Source organism: Archocentrus centrarchus, chromosome 8 (assembly GCF_007364275.1).
Source record: "Archocentrus centrarchus isolate MPI-CPG fArcCen1 chromosome 8, fArcCen1, whole genome shotgun sequence".
NCBI classification, from domain to species: Eukaryota; Metazoa; Chordata; class Actinopteri; order Cichliformes; family Cichlidae; genus Archocentrus; species Archocentrus centrarchus.
In genome coordinates, this window is record NC_044353.1 from 12,295,983 (window position 1) to 12,319,786 (window position 23,804).

At 41.5% G+C, this 23,804-nt stretch overlaps 3 protein-coding genes and 1 pseudogene across 3 annotated transcripts; 3 read left to right on the forward strand and 1 right to left on the reverse strand.

Annotated features, from left to right (window-relative positions):
- Window positions 1–1,958: 1,958 nt before the first annotated feature.
- hapstr1a (HUWE1 associated protein modifying stress responses a) lies at window positions 1,959–9,176 on the forward strand. The gene is made up of 5 exons (XM_030736649.1): window positions 1,959–2,349; window positions 3,342–3,422; window positions 3,786–3,853; window positions 4,070–4,280; window positions 5,550–9,176. Exons 1-5 carry the CDS (start codon window positions 2,154–2,156, stop codon window positions 5,864–5,866), a joined length of 873 nt encoding a protein of 290 aa, XP_030592509.1. The 5' UTR covers window positions 1,959–2,153; the 3' UTR covers window positions 5,867–9,176.
- Window positions 9,177–9,390: 214 nt separating this feature from the next.
- On the reverse strand, window positions 9,391–15,390 carry dctn5 (dynactin 5). Its single transcript, XM_030736578.1, has 6 exons — window positions 15,230–15,390; window positions 14,995–15,063; window positions 14,787–14,905; window positions 14,321–14,432; window positions 11,016–11,118; window positions 9,391–10,903 (listed from the first exon to the last, which is right to left on the reverse strand). Exons 1-6 carry the CDS (start codon window positions 15,275–15,277, stop codon window positions 10,806–10,808), a joined length of 549 nt encoding a protein of 182 aa, XP_030592438.1. The 5' UTR covers window positions 15,278–15,390; the 3' UTR covers window positions 9,391–10,805.
- A 1,322-nt stretch (window positions 15,391–16,712) lies between these two features.
- LOC115785219 (heat shock protein 30-like) lies at window positions 16,713–17,688 on the forward strand (annotated as a pseudogene).
- Window positions 17,689–18,167: 479 nt separating this feature from the next.
- ndufab1b (NADH:ubiquinone oxidoreductase subunit AB1b) lies at window positions 18,168–21,584 on the forward strand. The gene is made up of 5 exons (XM_030736005.1): window positions 18,168–18,374; window positions 19,194–19,313; window positions 19,939–20,026; window positions 21,175–21,290; window positions 21,378–21,584. Exons 1-4 carry the CDS (start codon window positions 18,204–18,206, stop codon window positions 21,264–21,266), a joined length of 471 nt encoding a protein of 156 aa, XP_030591865.1. The 5' UTR covers window positions 18,168–18,203; the 3' UTR covers window positions 21,267–21,290; window positions 21,378–21,584.
- The last annotated feature ends 2,220 nt before the right edge of the window (window positions 21,585–23,804 follow it).

Consider the following 23,804-nt stretch of genomic DNA (forward strand, 5'->3'; position numbering starts at 1 on the left):
CGATTTATTTTCCATTTTGTGATTATCAACCTCATTCCACATGTGTGTGTAGACGAGTTTCCTGGACTTCCCCTGTTGAATATATATATATATATATATATATATATATATATATATATATATATATATATATATATATATATATATATATATATATATATATATATATATATATATATATATATATATATATATATATTTATTTAAACAGGGTGATGTATTTAGAATAATATCCATCAAATATAATCTGCTGCCTTCCAAGGTTATTATAGTTAACTAAAATAAAAACAAAAACTAGACTTTTGAAAAAAAAAAACCACACACTTGTAAAACTAACTAAAATCTAAGGAAATATGTAGGAGATATCCTTAGTCTTAGTATCTGTTAGTTTGTTAAAATTTTTATTACAGCTTGGGCATGTTTATTGAGACTCTGGATGTCTGCAAGACTGTGAGTCAACTCCTTTCATGAATTTATGTGTTTTTATTGTAAAACCTGTACTTTCTTAAATCTTGTCTCTGTCCTGTAAGTAACTCTGAAACTAAACTAAACATTTTCAAACAATAAATAAAAACGAAACTGAAACAAGAAAATCCACTCTGGAAACTCACTGAAACCAAACTGAATTAAAAACAGAAAGTCAAAATGAAATAAAATAAAAACTAATTAGGAAACACAAAACAATAATATCTCTGCTGCTCTCCTTCTCTAACACCATTTTATTTACTTTAGAGCTGAGTGGCTGCCTGCTCAATCATTTCTTACTAAAGCACATGCACATTTTGGATTAATTTCAAGATTTTAGCACTTCACTGTTAATAAGTAGCCTATTTTCTTCTGCTGCTGCTTGCTTTAGCAGTCATCACAGTGGATCCTCTGTCTCGATCTCACCTTTATCAGCATTCTCCTCCGTCACAACAAACCTCTGCATGTCCTCCACTATATCCACGAACCTCCTCTGAGGTCTTCCTCTTTTCCTCTTGCCTGACAGCCCCATCTTTAACATCCTTTGTCCAGTATATTTGCCCACTATCCCTCCTCTGCACATGTCCAAACCATCTCACCCATGCCTCTCTGACACTTTGTCTCCAAAGTGCTCAACCTGAGCTGTCCCTCTCATGTACTCTAGTAGCCTATATTATAAACTATTAAATATTTTAAATGTGTGCATTTTGTTGAAGAACACCAGTGTTTTAAATTTATGCATCACTGCGTGGGACAACCTTGGTCAAATGAATAATAAATTCTTCTTTTATCCACATAATGTGCATTATCTTATTGGCAGCTGGGTCTGCACAGAGCGTCAGGTCTGGAGAAAAGAGACGCTTTGATTTTCATGAAATGGCGCCATCCAGTGGAAAAATACCGGCCCTACACCCGGCTGCGCCTTATGAACTTGAACGCTCATGGGTCTAGAAAAGTCTAGCTTTATAAATATATATATATATATATATATATATATATATATATATATATATATATATATATATATATATATATATATATATATATATAGCTAATATTAGTTTTTATGTCATTGTTTTTAATATACTTATAATGCAGGAGTTCATATATTATGTCTATATAATATAATATAATATAATATAATATAATATAATGTAATATAATGTAATATAATATAATATAATATAATATAATATAATATAATATAATGTAATATAATGTAATATAATATAATATAATATAATATAATATAATGTGCTTGTATATTTGCACTCTCAGTGCAGTGTCTCTTGCGAGCTTTAATAAGAGTGCATTTTCACTGAGGCTCTTTTGTGTCAGCGGTGTGAGGGACGTGTCTCAAAGCCAATTAAAATGAGAGCACAGACCCAAAGCCCACCCTGCAGCGTTCATGTGGCCATTTGTCGCTGACATGTAGAGTAATGGGGCGGGAGGAAACGCATAACAGGATAGTCTGTGTTGCATATATCCCGACGTCGGCAAGTCTAGGAAAAATAGTTAGCTAGGTTTATGATGGCAGGAGTAGGTGGCAGCGCTGTATCGTAGTGCGAAATAGAAATAAAACAGTAAAAGTACTCATGATTTTTCTTCGTATAACTCTTTAGGCAGCATCGATATATTCATCTTTTAAAGGTAAAAATCAAATTTCCCTCGAGTTTTTGGTGTATTAAATGGAGGAGAAGAAGGAAGACGGAGACTCGGAGATACAGGAACACGGACCCGAGCACTGGTTCTCAAAATGGGAGCGGCAGTGTTTGGCCGAAGCGGAGCAGAGGGAGCCGAGCGAGGAGGAGGTCGACAACGAGCAGGATAAACTGTGGCATCTCTTCCAGAACTCCGCTACCGCTGTGGCACAGTTATACAAAGGTCCAGCCCGGCGCTCTCTCCCTTTGCTTGCCCGTCTAACGGTGCCTACATCCTCCGCTGACGTGCTTGTTAGCAACCTGGCTCTATCCTGAGCCTTATGAACTAGTGTTAGTAGCGGCAGTGTCCGGAGAATCGTAGCTAGCCCTTTTAGCAAACTCTCCGTCTAACCACCGGTACTGGGGGAAACTATCGTTTACAGGTGAATTTTGCAATGCTAAATTTGAGCTAGTCCGCGCTAGCTGGTGAGAGTTATGAGCTATAAAACCTGGCGTTATGTACTTATTCAGACCACCAAGCAACCTAACCGTGGCCTCATTGAGCGATAAAGTAGCTCAAGACGACGCGAATACTTTGACACTAAAGTTTGACAGCAGCTATCGTTAGGTTAGCCAGGCTAGTTACAAAATGGCGATGGCAACAACAATCGTAGCTACGCGACATTCCCAGATGACAGTCTGCTGTCAGTATTAATGTCTGCCACACCGGTATCGATTGGTTGTCTAAGTTGTCCCCATAAACGCGTGAAATGAGAGCCCACTAGCTTTTTAAAAAACAGCCGGTTCGCTGTCGAGTTGAGCCGACGCGAAACGTTATAATCACAAGATGGCGAGGATAATATTGGTTTGTCTACAATCTGCTGTAGCTTTGCTCTTCTCGGTGCGTAGATACAGGAGTTTGGCTAAAGTCTACCCGTGTGTTTGAAGGGGCTGTGCAACTTTACTGCTGAGAGGGCAGTTAAGTTCGTGTGTCGGCACCTCTCCTGCTAAACAAGCTGCTGCCAAGCTGGCCATCTAGCGCCGGTTGGCAGTTATTTTTATGCCAAACCCTGTCCCCCCTGCAATTGTTGATGCAAGACAAAATGGCGAATGAAAATGATCCTCAACCTTAACCCCCCGCCCCCCCTTGCTGTTATTTGACCACCGTTATGATATTTGCTTTAAGTGATAAATGTACGCAAAGCAAACGTGTTTTCTTTCCTTTCTCACCTGCAGATAGAGTATGCCATCAACAGGGCCTGTCATTGTGGGTGCCATTTCAAAACGCTGCTACAGCAGTCACCAACCTTTACAAAGGTAACTAACCACATCCTCCTCCATCCTTGTTCCTTTTGAACAGGATTTATTGATCTACCAGTGTCTACACTTCCTGTTGTCTATGTGTTAAACCACCAGTATAGACTGATCATCCCCATGTTGATCAGCTTGTCACAAGATTTAGGGGACAAAAAAAAAACTCATACTGGACAGTGTCAGATATTCACTAGTGAAACATGCCAGTCTCTTACAGTGAACCTCCAATTTTAATACATAAGTAATATACAACATAAGAGCTGTTAAATTACAGATACTCTTAACCATTCTGTACATATTTGCTTGTCTTTGTTATGTCATGGTGAACAGCAATTATTAACTTAATGTTATCTTTTACCATCACAGAGAGTGTTGAGGCTCATCAGAGAAGCTTCGATCGGGGCATTCAAATAGGCCACCAGCGTCGTAATAAGGTGACTCCTGTTCCTCTCTTTCCTTTGTGACTAATTGTGAATTTACAGTTCTTGTCATCGGGTTGTTTTTTAGGAAACCACCCCTGTTGTGTGCTGTTATGCACAATGGGGGTGATGAAGGATATTTAAAAAAAAAAAAAGACTGGATCAGTGTTTAACAGTTGCTAACTTATGGTTGGCTTTTTTCTTCTGTTTTGTTGTTTTTTTTTTTTGCAGGATATGTTGGCCTGGGTGAAAAAGCGCCGGAGAACCATCCGCAGGGAGGATCTGATCAGCTTTCTATGTGGCAAAGCGCCACCACACAGAAGTAGCAGGGCCAACCCTCGGCTGACCATGGTGGCCCCCAGCCGTGCTAATTCACCAGCTGAGACTGGCTCATCTGTGGAAGCAGACCTCCAGCCCTTCAGGGAGGCCATAGCACTGCATGGTAAGGACATTTAAGTGCAAGGCTGACTCACAACTGACACACCAGTGGGCAGTCCTGCTAAAAAATCAGAAATGATTTACAACCCTAGGTGGCAGCTACATTGTAAAATAGAAAATCATTGGTGCTGCTGCTGTGTGTGTGTGTGTGTGTCTGTGTGTGTGTTGATAAATGCGAGGGGGACCTACTGGTTCCTCAAATTTGATAGCTAGAAGGTTAATATACCACAGAGTGACTGTGACATGGGTTCTTTTAAACACATCTGTAAGCATTAAACTGCTGTGTATTTTATGAAAGACTTTCTGTGTTTGTCTGTGAGAGAGATTGGAGACTTGTCCTTCTGCTACATGTGGTTCAGAGATAAGGGTGTTTTCCACACGAGTGTGTTAAAGGGCATTTTTTTTTTTTTGTGTGTGTGTGTGTGTGTGTGTGCGCGTGTCAACTCCTGCTGTGTGTATGTGTTTACAAGATACCATCTGACTAATCGAAAGACAGACTGTTTCCTAGTACTCGCGTTTTTATAATTGAGTTCCATTGCAGTATGCTGGTATTTCTGTTGTGCTGTAACACAAATTAATACTCAGTACTTGACAGGGCGTCACACTTCAAGGGGCCGTTTTTTTGGGGTGTATCTGAGATTAGACTGTCATGTTTGGTATTTGGTTGTTTAGATTACAGAAATCTAAGGTTTCACTGTTTATCGCTTCTCACCTCTTTGTATTTCAGTTGTGATCAGCACCACTGATTAATTAATTTTAACTTCACTAAATGTCAAAAGTTTTTACATGTTGGCTAACTGCAGCCCTTTTTGTATGTCCGACTGGGTTATGCATTATTGGCTGTTCTATAGCATGAACTACATATGTTTTTAAATTGGTTTTCAGCCTGAAATGATTTTATTTGTTGTATTAGAAATGAGAAGGCTTGGGCTTGCATTCTGCTACATTTGGAGTGGTTTATTAATTGTGATTTTGGGTTATATTCCTTGTGAATCACAGGAAATGAGACTATTACTCAGGGCTATCCTTTTGTCACCTTTCTGCACAAATGGCTGTTTTTGTGTTTATCTGATGAGGGGCTTCCTTTTCATGGGTCCATATTGTACTGTGGATTTGTGTAGGCTGATATGAAAAATGTGTTTGTCAACCCTTTTAATGATAATTTAAATTTTATTAAAAGCCTAATGGAAGCTTTCCTTATAACAGAGGCTGTAAATGACAGATGCGCATCTACCTGCTACTAAACTTTCTATCCTTTCGTCTCCTCCTTCAGGTCTGAGTGGAGCCATGGCGAGTATCAGCGTGCGCTCCGGTGCTCCAGGATCTCCCACACATGTCAGCGGGAGCAGCAGTAATGGAGGCGGTGCGAGCGGAGGTGGTTCTTCTGGCTCTGGGCCGGTGTGCCGCAGCAGGCGTAATGGGCTCCAAGACGTCGACCTAAACACTTTCATCTCAGAGGAGATGGCACTGCATCTGGACTCTACAGGCGCTGCCTCCGCTGGAGGGGGAGGAACCAGAAAACGAAACTCCACCCAGTGTAGTGACGTCATCACAGACTCCCCAACGCACAAACGCAACAGGATGATCTGATCTGCGGGCTACCTACCTGTGAGGGCAGGGATGGTGGGCGGGGTAGCCTTCAAAGCCAAGGCAAGGAGAAGGGGGGATGGATGGGCTCGTGTGGGACAGATGCGCAGATGTACAGACACACACTCGGATGCTTTGGCTGAAGATGAAAATGAGGACTGAAAGCTCTCAGTCTGCTCTTTTCAGCTGAATGAATTCTAGTCCTTGTCTCCTTTCCCTACTCTATTACTACAAATCATTGATCTACAATCAAGAACACTTAACAAGTGTTTGCGTGTGTGTGCATGAGTGTGCGCGCAGGTGACTGGGAAGCACACCACACATTCCTCGGACATCGCCGCCCTGGAAAGGAGACAACGAAGAAAGTTCCCGACTAACCCTGGGATCCACACGTCTTTGAGGGGGGTGAAAATGCTCTGTGCTGCTCAATGAGTAAAAGCCACTTGATCTTTGACACATTTGTGCCCTTCCCTCCCTTAACCTCACTCATCCTCACCCGCCACCTTAATAAGGAAGTGAGGGCCATGATCAAATCGCTTCACTCAGTGGATTGTGTCGCTCGCCAAATGTTGGACCCGACTTTGTCAAAAGACTCACCCCTGCGTTAAAACGGCCCATCTCTTCTTTCTGTTACTTCATCATTGCAGCTCTTAGTTGGTGTTGCCTGTCAGTGGTGGAGCTAAATCGCCTAGTAGGAGTACATGTGTGGCATCACGCTGCCTCATCTGCCACTTATAACCAGTTACGTTTGTCTGGCTACTAGGTTGACAGCATCTAACTACAATAGCAGGCTGTTAATGTTTGGACATTCAGACCGTATTCTCTGCTAAGTGCTCCGCTTCTACGGTGGCTCGATTTGTACTTCAGCCAGTCACCTTTTTTTTTTTTTTTTTTTTTTTTTTTTTTAGTGTTTCAACCACCAGTGTTAAAATTCTAGGTTTGTTGCCACTGTTTGCAGCAGCTATAGCCAAGTTAATTTTCTATTCTTTTTCCACTTTTGTTTGTTTTATTGTTCAGGATAATGGAAAGGAATTTTTTTTTTTTTTTTCCTTGCGTATGTAGTTTCTCAGACAGCCACAGCTGACTGTGACACCCGCAACCCCTCTGCTCTAGTCTTATTATGAAAGCAGCTGCTGTCTTTTTCGTGGTTGTGGAATGATTCTGATGAGTTGCAATAAGGATTTTTTGCACTTAGTTTTCACTTCTGACTCATGCAAATAAATCGGCTCTTCCATTTTATTCCAGCTGTAGCCTCATCTGGCCCTAAACACGCCCACTTTTGAATTGTCCACACACTACATCCACCTCTTTTCCACAGATGTGGTGTTTCAGCCAGGCCCCACAGCACTGCTTATCAAAGTTGGAAACACTCATGCCAGTGGCAGTCCACAGATTATGTGTACACAGTGACTTTCAAGATACTCGATAACACTTATTTTCCTCTAACTTGATAAAATGTGGGTTGTTTCCCAGGAAAAACGGGCTCAGCACCACCTTTGTGGTAGAGAGGTATAAGTGTGGATGCTTAGAAATAAAACAGGAGCTCTCACGCTCGTCTGATTTTTTTTTTTTTTTTTTTTTTTTTTATTAGTCCTTCAAATTTGACATACTGGAAGAGAAAGCAGGACTTAAGAAAAATTATTTCTAGGTGTTAGAAGTATTAGCGTGTTTAAAGAGAACCACCAAACATACCACCTAGTGCACGCAAGGTAACTGGGCCAGCGTGTCGAATGGGAAGATGGATGCTGTCTGTATTTTGTGAAAGGGGTGTGTGCATTAATAAAATGTGGATGGGTTTGAGTTTTACTTGGTACCGAACACAGTAACATGGGGTGAGGTTCATTCCTAAAATGGTGGTTTACTTCCAACATTCAGTGAGCGAGCAGAGCAGGAGACATTGATATCACACAAGTCAATAAAACTGGGTAGATTAAAGTAATATGAACAGGCTCTGTGCTGATTTTTGGGTATTGACATGATTTTTATCAGAGTTAAATCTAAGTATGGATTAAGTGATTAAAGAAATCTTGAGTTGTCTCAGTATTAAACCAGTTCTATATATTTCCAGTGCTTGCCCTGTCATGTTAACGATGCAGTGAGCTGGTCTACCTGTATTACCCACGGAAGCTGACTAGTGTGATGTTAATGTTTGCTGTTTTCTCCTCATTTTGTTCCTCATGTTGACTCCTGTTCACTCCCTTTCACCTCTTATGGCCTGTAAAGTGGCCTTTCTTTAGTTGTATAAAGCATGCCAGTTTTTTTGTTTTTGTTTTTGTTTTTAACTTAAAAGTTTTGGTCACAGATTTCATTTTAGTTAGTTTTTTTTTTCTTTTGAGCTATAGGTTGCCTTTTATATCAAGACTTCAGGCTTCTCAGTAAAGGAAAAGGACTCAGGTTGTGATTTGTCAATTCTGTCAAAGTTCTGCATCTGGGACTGAAACCACTGAGACTGAAAATGTAAACTTTGTGTTGAACAGCTCAGCTTTGCCTGCAGAGGAAGGGGGAGTGCAAAATGGCAATAAGTGTCTGGTGAGCTGAGCTGCTTCATCTACATTCATCTAGTAAATAATCTAACATAGGAAGCAACCTTGATTCTTGAGTGGGAAATTCTGCCCTAAAGTGACATTTCAGGTCCACTGCAGTTCAGCCTCTGAATATCAACTTTGCAGAATCTGGCTTTTCTTTTGTTTTAGGTGGCGTAACTCCTGAGGACTGACCTGTCTGCTTGTCCACGCGCTCTTCATTAAAGCAGAGGAATGCATTTCGAGATGTTTTAGTTTTCTTCTCTTAGACGCTTGGCTTGCTGTTCTGTAACACTCCACTTGAGCATTGGTAGCATTCTTTCTGAGACTAAATGGGGCGTTCGGCTACAACCTAGTAGCTTCACCTGGCCTGTGTTTCTGTTGCATGACAAGGGAAAGTGTGGAGTGTGTGCTGACTGGAAGAGCACATAAAGATTGAGCTTATCTAAGGATGTCTTCTTCCCAAAGGTTTGACTAAAGAGTCAGATAAGAGTGGGATTGTGCCATCTTTGCAGTCCCACTGTTAAACATGCAGCCCCCCCCCCCCCCCCCCCCAACTGAGGGGGTCGCTCTGTTTTTTTGTTTTTATTTCTTCCCTGAGCCAGTTACGGCCTTCATCCATATTGTTTCAATAGGCTGACTCATGCCACAAGTCTCTGGAGCCAACACTATCATCAGTTGTTTATTTGTTTAAAAAGGTAATAAATGGCTAATCTATATACTTAACATTTAATTGTTGGTATGATATATGTGGTTCACATTGTAAAGGAAATAAAACCATTGAATTACAATTGGATGGGGTATGTTTCATTAAAAAAATGAAAAGGTTTTGTCTATTCATTTAATTTTTTAAAATTATCCTCTTAATCTAATTTAAAAAATAAGCTGCTATAAAATATAAAGACAATGACATCAAATTTAAAAACAAGCTTTTTTTTTTATTTTATATTTCCTATTCAAAACAGTGCATTCGGTTACATTTAACAGCAGCCTGAATCTTATATTTTTCGTGTTGTACTTTATCTGTAAAGTTTATGCCGTTTGTTTCATTCTGGGGCATTCTTTTTTTTTTCTGCCAGTTTGCAGTTTTTTAACTTCATCTACAACAATCAGGAAATAAACACCAAGATGAACTGTTCAAGTCCCAGTATTGAAACAGTTTTTTTCTTAAACACAAATGAGGAGCAGGTTAATAGGTGTTAATTTGGGTGTTTGGAAACTGCCTGTGAAGCAGCTGGGCTGAACTTTTTTCCAGTTTTCACTCGCTACTCTTAAGCTCACTGGGTTGAGCAGATGGCCTATATGCTGAGGCACATGCTGTGGCCTGGGTTCAAATCCACCCTGGGTCATTTGCTGCATCTCCCCCCTGCTTGTTATAATAAAGGCAACAAAAAAAAAAAAAAGCCCAGATTCCCCAAAAAAGAACAGAGCTGTTCCTGAAATGATTGCAACGTCACTTCCAAAGGCTCGGTACCAACCACTAGGGGGAGGCAGAAGAAAATTACTTTTTCTTACAGATGATCAACAGGAAACCATAGAAATATGAGCCTACTGTGCACTTCTCTAAGACCTAACAAATCTGGCGATTACTCAGAAAACATATGTAAATAAATTGCATTTTTGTGGCAGAATACTTTTAAGAAGCTCACTTACTAATATATAATCCAAGTTCAAGTTAACACCATTGAGACGTATTTGGGTTTTTCAGTCATTTACATTTATTCGTATGCTTCAATATTTCTGAGGTGGTCTCACAAAAAAATGGGAGAAGCAAAGCAGCAACGACAGCAAATTAAACGACCACTGCAGCTGTTTGTTTTAAACATAAAAACTATTTTTAAATACTCAGACACTTTATATTGGCCAGCAAGGGAGAAAAAGCAAACAAGCACCTGGAAAATGATGCTGACAACAAAATAAAATGAATCTTTCTTCTGTTGATATGAATGATACGCATGTTAAGCCAATGTCCTCAAAGAAGTAGTGTTGCTACCATTTTGGTCCGCCGTGTTCCCACATCCTTCATAACTCCTCCACCTCTTCATCCCCACCCGCAGCTGCTCCCAGAGAGCCACAGGGCAAAGACGGCGATTATCAGAAGCCACACCGAGGTCCTCGAGTTTCTTCCGTGATGCAGCGACAGGGGAAAGCATCAGAATAACATCTAACAGGATTTCAAAGACGATTAAAACTGTGGAGACCTCTTGTGATAAGTGGCCGAAAGTAGCTTTTAATTTCTATTAAATTTGGAGCTGCCAACATGCAGTAGCTTTATGCAGCTGTGTCTGATTTTTATACTTGATGTTTTTCTCTTAGGCAGTGAAACTCAAGGCCTCAGGTGGATGACAGACAGAAGGTGAGCTCTTAAGAGTCTGATGAGAGCCCCCAAGACATCCTGGCTGAGATTTTGAGAGTGGGACTCATATCTGGCTGAGGGGCATGAACTTCTGGTAGTAACTCTTGGTTACATCAATCATGAGGTCCTGTGTGCACTCTGGGAGCTCTCCTGAAAACAAACCTGAGAGAGCGCAAGACCAAAACAGGTAAGGACCTGACAGCTCGGAGAATGAAGACAGAAAAGCAGAAAGAGATACTGGTCCATTGATCAGGTGTGTGTGTGTTTGGCTGACCTGGGCATCCAGAGAAGACAGTGAAAGGTGGCACCACTGTCTCAGGAGGAAGCACGGTGTTGTCTAAGATCTTGCAGCAGTCCTTCAGGACACAACGGCGACCCTGCACACAACGGAGGAAAAATCAATTTAAATATTTGCTGCGGAGTCGTCTGCTTTCACTGACACTCCGTGTATTCGGGGTTCTGTTGATTAGGGATGGTGTCTTTATAGGTACAAGAAGTAACTTTTTTTTTTTTTTTTAAGGTTATTTAATAGAAAAAAGAATGTACTTATACATAGATTAGTGTGCAATTACATCTTCCACCAAACCAATGCATTCTCATAAACTTAGAATGAATCCATTAAAAATACATGGGAGCGGGTGCCGTTTGTGGAAGCTGCCATATTGCCCACCATCTTGAATATGGTGGCTGAGATGGACATCGCCTTTCTGTTTAATTGTGTTTTTTGTATATGGCTAGAGACATAAAGGTAGTACACTTTTTAAGTTACTTTTAATGTAAAGATCACAAATAGCTCTTTCACACTTTATATGACTATTTAACATGTGTAAATGTATATTTTCATCATCTCTTTCTCATTATGTTTCTCTCCTCTTTACTTCTACTCCACCACTGCTCCCTCTCCTCTCTCATTTCCACCTCATCCTCTTCACCTCAAGCCTCATCTCCAGAACTGAAGTCAGGGCTCTATAAATAAATAAAATAACTATTTGATTACAGAGTCCAACAATGTTAGATCCACTTCAAAGAAAGTTTCACTAATGCTGGCTAACAGCAGCAAAAACAGCAGTGTTTACTGACAGAAAAGTTCAAGATATGCTCAACAACTCGCCTCAGTATCACTGTCACTGGACAGAAGTGAGCTTCTCTGACTCATCAGACTCCTTTCACAAAGTCTTACAGCCTCCTCCAAAGTAAAAAGAAGTGGACACACCTGAGGTAAACAGTGGACTAACAGCCTACACTCACTACAGATGAACAGCAGCAAAAGTCATTTGTCCTACAGCAGCCACCGTAGCTAGGATTAAGCACATGAATTGTGAAGGGTAAGAAAACAGAATTCAGTTGACTGCAATCTACTGATGTCTAGCGGCTATATATAAATTTAAGGAACAATCCTGACAATGCATACCATGATGGTGTGGAGCCACTAAAAAAAGTATACTGTGCAAGTGGACTGGCCAGCAGAGGTCCAATCAGCTCAGAGAATCAAAATACTAACTGGCTGTTTGAAACAGCCCTTTAAATGTAACTACAAAGCAGGCTCTTCCTCTCTCTAACAGTGATGCCTGCAGCACGCTGGGTTTCCTACATTGTTAAGCAAGCCAATTCATATTTTTCTATTATTTTTCTAAATCCTCAACAATAACTGGAATAAAACATTCACTTTCATACTGAACATAACAGTCCACCAAAACTGTGGGGGTCTCTGTGGCCTGCTTGGATCTTTGCAGCATTTTTTTATTGCCTGTGCTTCTCCCTGCACATGGACCAGACGGTATTAGTGGACGTGTCCTTAAGACCTGCGCTGACCAGCTGGCACCTGTGTTTACACTGATATTCAACCTCTCACTGAAACTGTGTGTGATTCCCACCTGCTTTAAAAAGTCCATCATAGTCCCTGTCCCAAAGAAACCACACCCCAGCAGCCCTAATGATGAAGTGTTTTGAGAGACTCATCAAGACATTCATCACCTCCTCACTGCCCACCACCCTCGACCCACTACAGTTTGCATACCGGCCAGAGAGATCCACAGATGACGCCATATCCTTCCTCCTCCACAAGACCCTTTCACACATAGACACCGGTAAGGGGAACTATGTGAGAGTGCTGTTTGTAGATTACAGCTCAGCATTCAACACCATAGTTCCCTCCAGGCTGGTCTCTAAGCTGCTGGACCTGGGCCTGGGCCCATCACTGTGCAGGTGGGTTCACAGCTTCCTGACCAGCAGACCACAGGTGGTACGAGTGGGTCACCTCACCTCATCCTCCCTCACCCTCAACACTGGATCCCCCCAAGGCTGTGTGCTCAGCCCTCTGCTGTACTCACTGTACACCCATGACTGCGAGGCCACGTCAGAGTCCAACGTCATCATCAAGTTTGCTGACGACACTGCTGTTGTGGGACTAATCTCCCAAAATGAGGAGACAGCCTACAGGAGAGAGGTCTCCCGCCTGGAGAACTGGTGCCAGGAGAACCACCTCCTGCTCAACGTCAGCAAAATGAAGGAACTGATCGTGGACTTCAGCAGGAAGCAGCAGAGGGACTACCATCCACTTGTCATCAGTGGTGCTGAGGTGGAAAGAGTGGACACTTTCAAATACCTGGGAGTGACCATCTCACAGGACCTGTCCTGGACTCATCACATAAACATCACTGTGAAGAAGGCCAGACAGCGTCTCTACCTCCTCAGGTGGCTGAGAGACTTCAAGCTCCCACTCAAGGTGCTCAGGAACTTTTACACCTGCACCATCGAGAGCATCGTGCGTGGGAGCATCACCACCTGGATGGGAAACTGCACCAAGCAGGACTTCATGGCCCTAAAAAGGGTGGTTCGTTCAGCTGAACGGACCATCAGAACCACCCTCCCCAACCTGCAGGACATTTACACCAAGCAGTGCAGGCTGAGGGCCATGAAGATCCTAAAACAGCCCAGCCACCCCGGACACTCTCTCTTCTCCCTGCTCCCATCAGGCCGGCGTTACCGCTGCCTGAGGGCTAAGACTGAAAGGTTGAAGAAGAGTTTTTACCCACAAGCCATCCGTCTGCTCAGCTCTGAGCCCTAACTGGACCATTATTGCACAATGTAAATATTATAATTTATAATCTATAATTCCACGTAAAAGTGTGTATAGTGTATAGTATATAGAGTATAGTGTATAGTGTGAATTACTTATTTTTATTTTTATTCTTCTTATTTATATGTGTGTGTATATATGGTTGCAGGTACAAAATACATTTCACTGTGCATTGTACTGTGTATAACTGTGCATGTGATGAATAAACACTATCTTATCTTATCTATCTTATTTCTAATAAAATATATGTATAATGACTTCTTTGTGATTAAGTTGTGGTCCAAATCAACATTGTGAAAAAAGTCAGCGTTTATGTTGTGTTTCTTAATTCAACCTACGACTGCGGCCCCTCGAAGCAGCCTGCGAGCAGTGTGTCGCTGCGGCTGTTCACTTCATCGGAGCGTGACTCCCATGTGACTTATGCCCCCTTCATTTCCACAGTGATGTCTTTTTACTGCTGATCAGCTTGCTCTGTGCGTGTAAGCTTTTATTTCACTCACTATAACACAGTTTTTGCCAATGTGGACGTAGGAACCAATCTGTGCTGCATTGACGACGCAGTCCTCCTCGATGAAGACGTGATCGCCGATGTGCAGTGGGAAGAAAGCCACTCTGTTTAAGAGACATGTTTAGGTGACAAAATATATACAGACAGCATATGAGTCACTTTACAATTAGTTAGATAATAGAGATGTTCACTAACAAATAGTTGATGTGCAATAACTGATCATTTCAGTCATTTTTTAAGCTAAAATTAGCTGCTTCTACCTTTACTGATCTGCTGCTTCACCATCTCATTTGTAGGTTTTAAACTACTATTCCTATGTCTCTGCCGCTATTTCCATTTATAACCTGACTATAAATATGTTTTGGGTGATTATAATTCAATTTAAACACAGTTTGAAATCATCTCCACCTAGATCCAAAACATATGGCTGGCCTGACTGTGTGTGAAAGACACTTTACCCTTTGCTGAACTTTTTGAAAGGTGGTCGAATAACACTCCGGCTTTTCACTACGCAGTGTCTGCCCACCCTGACGTTAGCCAGGTCCCCTCTGATGATGCAGTCATTCATAACAATAGTCTGCAGGAGAGAACACACACAGCCTAAGCTTTAACACAGCTGGACAGTACCTATCCACAGTGTTGACTTCCAGGTGTGTTTTTCCTTACTTTGCCATTCAAGACGATGTTCTGACTCCCACATAGCACCGACTGTCTGCTCACTTTGTTGCCAGAAGCCTGAAATACAACAACAGCGACGGTTAATAATCGTATGAAGGCGTGTTATTGTTTCTGGCCTCCTAAACTGAGCGCAAACAACCATCTGCTCTCCTCCGCCCAGCGCCCCGTTTACTCTCTATTTCGCTAGCTAAAACAGCGACCGACTTAAAATCACACACAGTACCGTCTCAATGTACTCCGCTTTGTTGTACAATATTTCCGACAACTCCATGGCTGGAAATCCGCTGAACTACCAAACACAGAGATTATTATTTGATAATATTAGCTAAGGCATCAATCTGGATTTTCTATATGAGAAGCTCCTTCTACGGTTCTTCTGTTCTTCTGCGCAGGCCCGGACGTGACGCCATCGAATAGCAGAAGGAGGTGGGTGGGTGGGGGGGGGGGGGGGGGGGGGGGGGGGCACGTCAGAATATAAACAAAAATAAAAACATAAATGTGCGCGTATACAAGGAAAATAAAAATACTTAATCAAAGATATGATATCCCAGTAGAAATATTGACATAATAGTTCTTTTTTTTTTCCCCAGTGGGGAAAAACACGAAAAATGAAATAAAATAGCATAAAATGAAAATAAAAATTTAAATTGCTGTCAATAGGTCGAAATTTAAGGTTTGTTTCTCGAAATTTCAACATACTACCTCTAAATCTTGACTTACAGCATTTTTTTCCTCCAGTGGTGGAAACAAGTTTCCATATTCCGTATACGTTTCTCTTTCAAAAGCAATCCAAAAGATTTTATTGCACTTTGATATTCTATATTCTATATTTTCTGTTGCCTCACAGCGAGAAGGTCCTGGGTTTAAATTTACCATCTGGTCGGGGGCCTTTCTGTGTGGAGTTTTCATGTTCTACACGTGTCTGCGTGGGTTCCCTGCGTGTACTCCGGTTTACTCTCACAGCTCAAAGACTTGCAGTTAGTGGGGTTAGGTTAACTGCTGATTCTAAACTGCCCATAGGTGTGAATGGTTGTCTGTCTTTTTGTGTTAGTCCTGTGACATGCTGGCGACCTGTACAGGGTGTACACTGCCTCTCGCCTTATGACAGCTGGCATAGGCTCAATTCAATTCCATTCAATTCAATTCAATTGTGGCAATCTGCCACAACCAGTTGGTGGTGAGGGGAGGGAGACTGACCAAAAGACATGCTTTATTTCCCCCTTTCACCTTTATTGAAAAGCTTTATGTAAAAAAATCAATCCAAAAATTGTTTTTCACTGTACTAAATCTTCATACTGAATTAGAAGATTACATTTAAATTCCCAACTTCCTTATTCTCACGAAAGTAGTTCCTTTTTACAGTCACTTAAACTTAAAAAAAGAAAACTTATTTTAAAATAAACCTCACCGCAAACCATTTTTTCTGCAATTTCTAGCATATCAATCATATCAATATCTACGAATTCTTTTTTTTTTTTTTTTTTTTTTTTATTCTTTATGAATCCCCAAAGAAACAGAAAGCCAGCTCCTCTGTGAAACAGCTCCACACCGTGGAGGGTTGTGGTAAAGGCAGAAAAGTGCCTAAAGACTGTTCCTACAGTGGAGACTATAAAAACTGAGACAGTCACACTGCTGAGACACAAAGCAGCACACTGTGTTTTACAGCTTATTATCACAACCGGAGGACTCAACACCACACAATGAAGATGCTTTACTCTCATGGACTCCAGGCTGGCATCAGTCTAGCCCTGGATGTGTGTTGGCCTTTACTGAAGTTGTGGCCTGACGGCAAGCCTTTCTTCTAGCAGCAGGATCTTCTGCAGAGAAAGCTACACAAGCTGTGCAGCAATGTGGAAATGATGAACAAATTTAAAAACAAGATGCTGGAGGAATGTTTTCAGACAGCTGCAACCTTCCGAGAGAAGGAGAACACTTTGGTCTGACCTAGGGTTGCCACCCGTCCCGTAAAATACAGAATCGTCCCTAACTGTCAAATAAGGGACGATTCTGTACTTCCGTATTTTCCGTTCCGTAAAATACGAGACGGGTGGCAACTCTAGTCTGACCGTGGACACTCAAGGGTTTTCCTCAGAGATGACGCCAATCAGACAGATGGGCAGGAGGGTGAGAGTCAGTGGAAAGGCAGAGAAGAAGAAGGGGGATGAAAAAGGCTGCTGCTTTTACAGATTGAAGTTTAATCTGCCTGAAAGCTTGAGCCCTGAAGATATCACCTGCTACCTGGATCCAGATGGGATACTCCACAATCAGCATGTGGGAAACTGAGCCTAAAAGTTTGTCTTTGTGCATTTTTATTGTCTTATTTCTGTAGACCTCATAATTTCCTTTTAGCAGGAGGTCTTATTGTATTAGATAAAGAGTTGAAAGCAACACCCTCTGTATTTGTATTTGTTTCATAGTGCATGATGTTGTAAACAAACAACAAAATCTACATAGGATAGACATAGGATGTTTATATGCAAAAGCAATTCAGTGTATACTTGGAGTCTCTCAGTTATCGGGGAGGCTTTTATTTCTGCTGGAAATGGAGTTAGTACTGTTGAAATAACAATGACTCTGTTCTGCTCCAGTGTCCCACTTAGCTGTGACGGTGAGGGGGCATGCTGGGACAAAATGACCTCTGTGAGAAAAGCCTGCTACTAAATGCTCTGCATGTTCACACGGGTGAGTTGACGCACGCACAGCCTAGAGCTAAACAAACCTACACACCTGAACAACGTTCAGGTGTGTAGGTTTGTTTAGCTATTTAATAATATAATATTAAATCTCTTTAATATCGTTTTAACTGGATATATTTTATGTAGTATTTCAAAAGAAACTTCTTCAACTGTATTGTCCTCTCCATTTAGCCAAATTTCCTTCCAATTAATTTCTCCATATAAAGAAGACATAAGTGGAACAATGTTTGTGCTCATTTAGGTAATCATAAAAAGATTCTGTGATCGACTAGTCTTCCCTGGATTTAATCCGTGCTCCTTGGCAGTTTTATTTTCCAGTTTTATTAAAGTTAATAATTATATTTGACCGACTTTTAGCAAAAGGCGCGATAAAAAGCGCAAATAAACAACTAAACAAGAAATAAACACAAAGCTTGCATTGTGCGCATGCGTAACGCGGAGCCCTTGACCCCCTTTTCTTCTTCTTCGCCTCGCACGCTGGCAGCTTCCACTAACTCCGTCATGGCGGCTCGTGTCCTGCAGCAGTGCGTCCGCTCCTTCGCTCGGCCCTCGCTGAGGCTTTGCTCCAGTAACCTCGCAGTGAGAGCCGCTGCCGCCCCGGCGGCGGCCGTCCACCGACCTCTCTCCTTCGCCGCAGACAGCCGGAGGACGCGGTGGCTTGGCCAGAGCCGGGTGAGTCTCCGCTAACATTGAACCGTCGCGGCCTAGCAGCTGTGACCTACCGATGTCTTTCAAAGCCGCGGGGCCAGCCCGACCCGCTGAAAGTTCACCTCACACGAGCAGCTTATTTTTGCTTCTAGTGAGTTTGTGCTGGTGTGGCAGAAAAACACGAAACACTGAAACGTCTATTTTTAATGACGGATCAGCCGAGTTTTCACTGCTGGCTAGTTAGCTAGTTAGCAAGGTTGGTGGGTTCATTGACAGAGTTGTGTTGTTGCACTTGTCACTCCACGCTTTAAACTGCGTGGCTGATTGCGGCTAAACGCTGGGTGATAATGTGTAGAACGGTAAAGCATTGTTGTGGTATGGATGCTACCGTGTATTACGGTAACTGTCTGTGTAACACAGTATTAATGTTACAGGTGATTCAGCATGCTGTGCATAACCTGAAGTAGGTGTAAACTTTGTAATTGAACACCAGTGCACTCATGTACAAGACATTTAAGTGCAAATTTAGTCAAATTGAGCCACAATGCTGCAGTTATAGACCAGAAAAAAAAAAAAGACGCATTAAAAGCCTGAGAAATGGCACAAATTTTCACTTGTTTCTCAGTTTGGATAAAATTCAGTTGGGATAAATCACCCTCACTGGATTTAGAGCATCTTTTCCCAGCCCTTACATCTGCGCTGTTGCGCAGTGTGTTGCAAGTTTTTGCATCATTGTAACTATGTAATGCACACTCTTGAGGTGAGTTAATGTATAGGCTGAATGATCACAAACCCCTTTGCCCCTCTGCACTCCTAACTTTTCCTCCTCTTGGCGATCCTTAGATGACCTCGGTGGGCGTGCTGTGCCGACAGTATGGAGACCTGCCCCCCCTCACTATAGAATCCATCAAAGAGCGAGTCATGTATGTACTCAAGCTCTACGACAAGATCAGCCCAGAGAAGGTGAGAACCAAGCAGCAGCTGGTTTAAGAGACTGTCAGTGAATTTGAGCTAAGACATATATGAATGTAACACATTAGTTGATCCTCGTCTTGCTTTTGAAAAGTCTGCTGATTTTAATGTAATGAATTAGTTTAAAACCCAATTTTTGACTTGGAAAAATAAAAACCTGAGTAACACATCTCGCCTCTGAGCCTTTTGTTCAGCCTGTGTTTTGACTGTGTTGTATGGATCATTTAGGCAATATACTGAGTTCTCTTGCCCATTCAGAACTAGACCATAGAGCCTCAGCATGACTGGACTTTCCAGTTTGTGTATAATTTAGCTTTTCATAGGGTCTGCAAGAGCTGATCACACAGTGGTGCACAGTTTTGAAACTAAATGGGGTGATGAGGAATTTAGCCGATTGAGGTTGTCAGCTTTAGCTATTTATAAAAAGCTAAAAAGAGCATTATTCACTACTGCTTTTAACTAATCAGGTAGCTGCACCATTATTTTGATTCCTCTTTTTATTTTTGGTTTTAATTCAATCTTGTAAAGCACCTTGAATGACTGTAGTCTTTGAAAGGTGCGATATAGATAAAGTTGCCTTGCATTTCTAATGCTCGGGTTGGTTTCTGTTTCACAGCTGCAGACAACCTCTCACTTCATGAAAGATTTGGGTTTGGACAGCTTGGACCAGGTGGAGATCATCATGGCCATGGAAGATGAGTTTGGTGAGGCTAAACCTCTTTATGCACTGTACACAGCATAGAAAACTGTTACACACAGAGGCTTTAGTCATGAAGTCAGCAAAAGAGTCCCATGATGCTTAAACTGCAGAATATGACTGCTGTTGTACCCTACAACAGGAGTAATTGATTTAAAAGTTATGGAGGTTTCTTTCAAAAGCAGTTTGGAAATTGATCCCCTGTGGGGGGGGGGGGGGGGGGGGGGGGGGTGTAAGTCAGTGCCGCTCCAGCTGTAGGAAGACCAGTTGGACATTATAGTTTAATATTGTCACTGTAGGATGCAGAAGCAAAAGTAAGTGAATCCTTTAGAAATATCCACATGTGCTGATCTAAATGGTTAGTGAGGGTCTGCTTGGGTCTTGTGACCGTGTACAGTAGGATCAACTTTAATGTCCTCTGGCAGGTGCACTGTGGTGAAGAGCAGTTTGGGGCAGTTTGTTGCCTTTTACTTTTGAACTCAGTGCATAATGCTGTAAATTTGCAAGTCGGGAGTCTTTTACTTTTGTTCTGATCTCTTTGGTAAATGCATGTATTTCCCCCTCCCATCACAATCAAGAATAGTGTGGGTGAACAGGAGCCCCAGTGACTTCTTCGCTGCACATTAGGGCTAATACAGTTTCAAGGTCAGGAAGTCCTTTCAGAGCCTTGTGCTCCTCGCTTTATTCTGTCTACACCTCTGATGTCCTGGGCAGATTTAAAGTGCACTGAGAACAGCGTTCTTCTTGCATAGATATTTTTAGTACCCACCAGAGAGGTTTTGGTCTGAACCAAAGTGCATTAGGGTTACACTTACTCGCATATAAATGATGCTGTTCTTTGTAAGAAGTGCCAAGAAAATGTCAAATAAGATAGCAGACTCGCAGCTTTTAGTAATGTGTGCATATCTTGCTGATGCTCGTTTTCACCCCCACAGAGAGCCAATCTGACCCTAGGAGGGGAAAAAAAAAAACCCTGAGAGAACTGCTGCCATTGGCTGGCTATTGTAGTATCAGCGAGATGTTTGTGAACATCTCTGCAGATGCATATCTCTGTCAACTGATTTGTCCAACATTAATGAATCATATTGTTGATGCATTCAAATCTTCAGCTCTCCATTTGCAGTAATCAGAAACTTGTGCTCGTTTCTGCCGCAGGCTTTGAGATCCCAGATGCAGAAGCAGAGAAGTTGATGACTCCTGAGGAGATTGTACAGTACATCGCAGACAAGAAAGATGTTTATGAGTAATCTGCTCTATAGCACACCACAGAGGTAAGTCACCACCTGCCCTGTTTTGTCTCTTCGCTCACACACTTAGTCAGAATTATGTTGGTACTCATTTATTTCCTTTCTATCCAGATAGGGTCACCGCCACCCCCACCCCACCCCCAACAGGAAGTTCTTGTGAAGCAGATGGGCGCCGAACAGTTTCCTACTTCATCAGCTTTCGTGTCCATTATGGCGATGTTGCCATCAGCTGCCGTGTCTTGTGTTTGACTGTATTTAAATGAACATTTTCAGGCCAGCTTGGAGATAAACTTCAATATTAAACAAGGTTATATCACTGGTTTGATTTCTTCTTCCAGCTCCACCCTGTGGTCCTGATGTATAATTTGTCATTAATAGATCAATAAAGACACACTGTATGCTTTCGTCTGCTGTTGCTCAGCTTTGGTCACAGAGTACAAATCATAGGGAAAATGCAACATTAGAATAACATGAACATGTGAGGTTCATGTGCTGCTGAAACTGTTTCTCTGCACTGCACTGAATAATCAGCTGCGTTTTTTTTTTTTGATTCCCTGAACTAAAAGCTTCCATTGGCTGTGCTTTGCATTTTCTATATTATGTATTATGGGTTGTAAATAGACTGATGCTGGGCCAGAGGCAGATCTTCAGTCATAGCTCGCACAACCATTCACACTCGGCACCTACAGCTGGTTTACAGTCACGAGTAAACTTTAAGTGTGCCTTTGGAGCGAGATGTCAGAATTAAAAGGGAGAAATTAAAATAAATAGGTTGAAAGATTCTGCATTTTTTTCGAAGTAATGTGCAGAGATGAGTCCGTTCAGTTCATATTTGTTTTTAAGTGACAGCCAGTAGGGGCTGAACATGAGGCTTGGCCCACAAAGGTGATATAACAGCCAACCTTTTTAGGCTTCAAGTCAGGATAGCACACGTGTGTGTGTGTGTGTTGCATCCATAAAGTCTTTATCGACTTTTACAGTCCATATGTGAGGCACGAAACATACAAAGATTAGAAAAGTTTCTAATCTTTGTATGTTTTGTGCCTCACATCATGAATAAAAAAAAAATACTTCCAACATACAGGAAGTCTTTTTCCTGCAGCACCAGGAGTTTTACTTAATACTCCTTTAGCAGTAGAAGGAGAAAGGAGCCGATGCTTTGTCCACCAGCAGCTCAGATAAAGCATACATGACACCCATTAGCTCAATTTCACCTGAGACCAAATAAGAAATTTATAAACCGACTTCACGTTCCTCACCTCGATGTGGAAAAGTCACAGTTGGTATACATTTAAAACAAGTAAAATAAATACAACTTTAATCTTTGCCAATATGGTCATATTTGTCAGCACACCAAGAAAGAGGTGGCACTGTTGCGGGATGTCCACACAGCTGGGAAAGGTTTTATTCCAATAAGTGACCAGAATATGTTAAATTTAGCGCTCAAAAAATATATCTTACAATAAAACTGATTAAAACCTTTCAACAATAAAAATGTATCTGAAATAAGTGAACCAACTGTGGGAATGAGCTGAAACAAGACCAAGTTTAAAAACAAAAAAAACTTCACAGGTTCTTGTCAGCAGCACGTGTTGAAATGCTGGATGTTGTGTAGTTTTCACATGACAAAGCTTTTAACATGTTAACAGCTTAAAGCAAGTAGAAATAGTAAAAGTGAATGCTTACCATTTAAAATGGATTTCTATAAATCAGACCAATTCAAAGGCATTTCTTAGTGTAACCAAAGCATTCAGATGCTTGCTGATGTCATACAGAAATCTTGTCTCGAGATGTTTTCCCAGCAAAAGAAGCTACTTTCAGCTTCTCCCTTATTCATAAGGAGTCACCACTGCAGGTAGGCTCAAATATTTTTTTAAAAACACATTTCATGATGCAACCCCAGGGATTCATCTCTCCTCATACCTTGGTCTCTTTTGCCTGTGGGGAGAACGTGTAAAGCACTACACCACGGAGGCTCGCAATGAGAGAGAAATAAAGACGCCGGGAAGCGGCTGCTGTGTGTTAGTCTTTTATTGAGGGTTGTACCCAAGTTATACAGCTTTGTATGCTGGCTGCAGAAGCCAGAGGGTTACAAACAGTAATCAGTATACGAGTACAGCCAACAGAAGACCTACTACCTACTACTCTACACCTTAGTACGAATTCTCTTAAGAGCAGTAAAATCCAGAAAAAATAAAGGGAAAAAAAATACAGAACAAACCAAGCAACAAAGGAAGGAGATTAAAAAGATTAAAATGAAACCAAACAAATAGACAGCATCAGAGGAGACATTCATTATCAGAGCACACTGGAGTTGGTTTTCTATACCTTTAATATCAGGCGACTTCGTTTTTTGTCAATTTTTATACCCATACAAATAAAGATTGTCCTTCAAAACGTGCAGATTCCACCGAAGTTTAAAGATAAAATCCTTTGATGACCCGAGGAAGACGTTTGAAAATAAAAAGGTACTTCCTGTTTTGTTTGTAAGAGGAAGACATCCCCCTCTTGTTGATTATAGACACTACGATTATATTC

Coding starts and splice junctions, on each gene's coding strand:
- dctn5 (XM_030736578.1), bottom strand. CDS start 15,277: ATGGAGTTGTCGGAAATATTGTACAACAAAGCGGAGTACATTGAGACG. Junction 14,433..14,786: donor TTCAAAAAGTTCAGCAAAGG/GTAAAGTGTCTT, acceptor TCTCTTAAACAG/AGTGGCTTTCTTCCCACTGC. Junction 10,904..11,015: donor TGTCTTCTCTGGATGCCCAG/GTCAGCCAAACA, acceptor GCGCTCTCTCAG/GTTTGTTTTCAGGAGAGCTC.
- ndufab1b (XM_030736005.1), top strand. CDS start 18,204: ATGGCGGCTCGTGTCCTGCAGCAGTGCGTCCGCTCCTTCGCTCGGCCC. Junction 19,314..19,938: donor ACAAGATCAGCCCAGAGAAG/GTGAGAACCAAG, acceptor TCTGTTTCACAG/CTGCAGACAACCTCTCACTT. Junction 20,027..21,174: donor GGCCATGGAAGATGAGTTTG/GTGAGGCTAAAC, acceptor TTTCTGCCGCAG/GCTTTGAGATCCCAGATGCA.
- hapstr1a (XM_030736649.1), top strand. CDS start 2,154: ATGGAGGAGAAGAAGGAAGACGGAGACTCGGAGATACAGGAACACGGA. Junction 3,423..3,785: donor AGTCACCAACCTTTACAAAG/GTAACTAACCAC, acceptor TTACCATCACAG/AGAGTGTTGAGGCTCATCAG. Junction 4,281..5,549: donor GGAGGCCATAGCACTGCATG/GTAAGGACATTT, acceptor CTCCTCCTTCAG/GTCTGAGTGGAGCCATGGCG.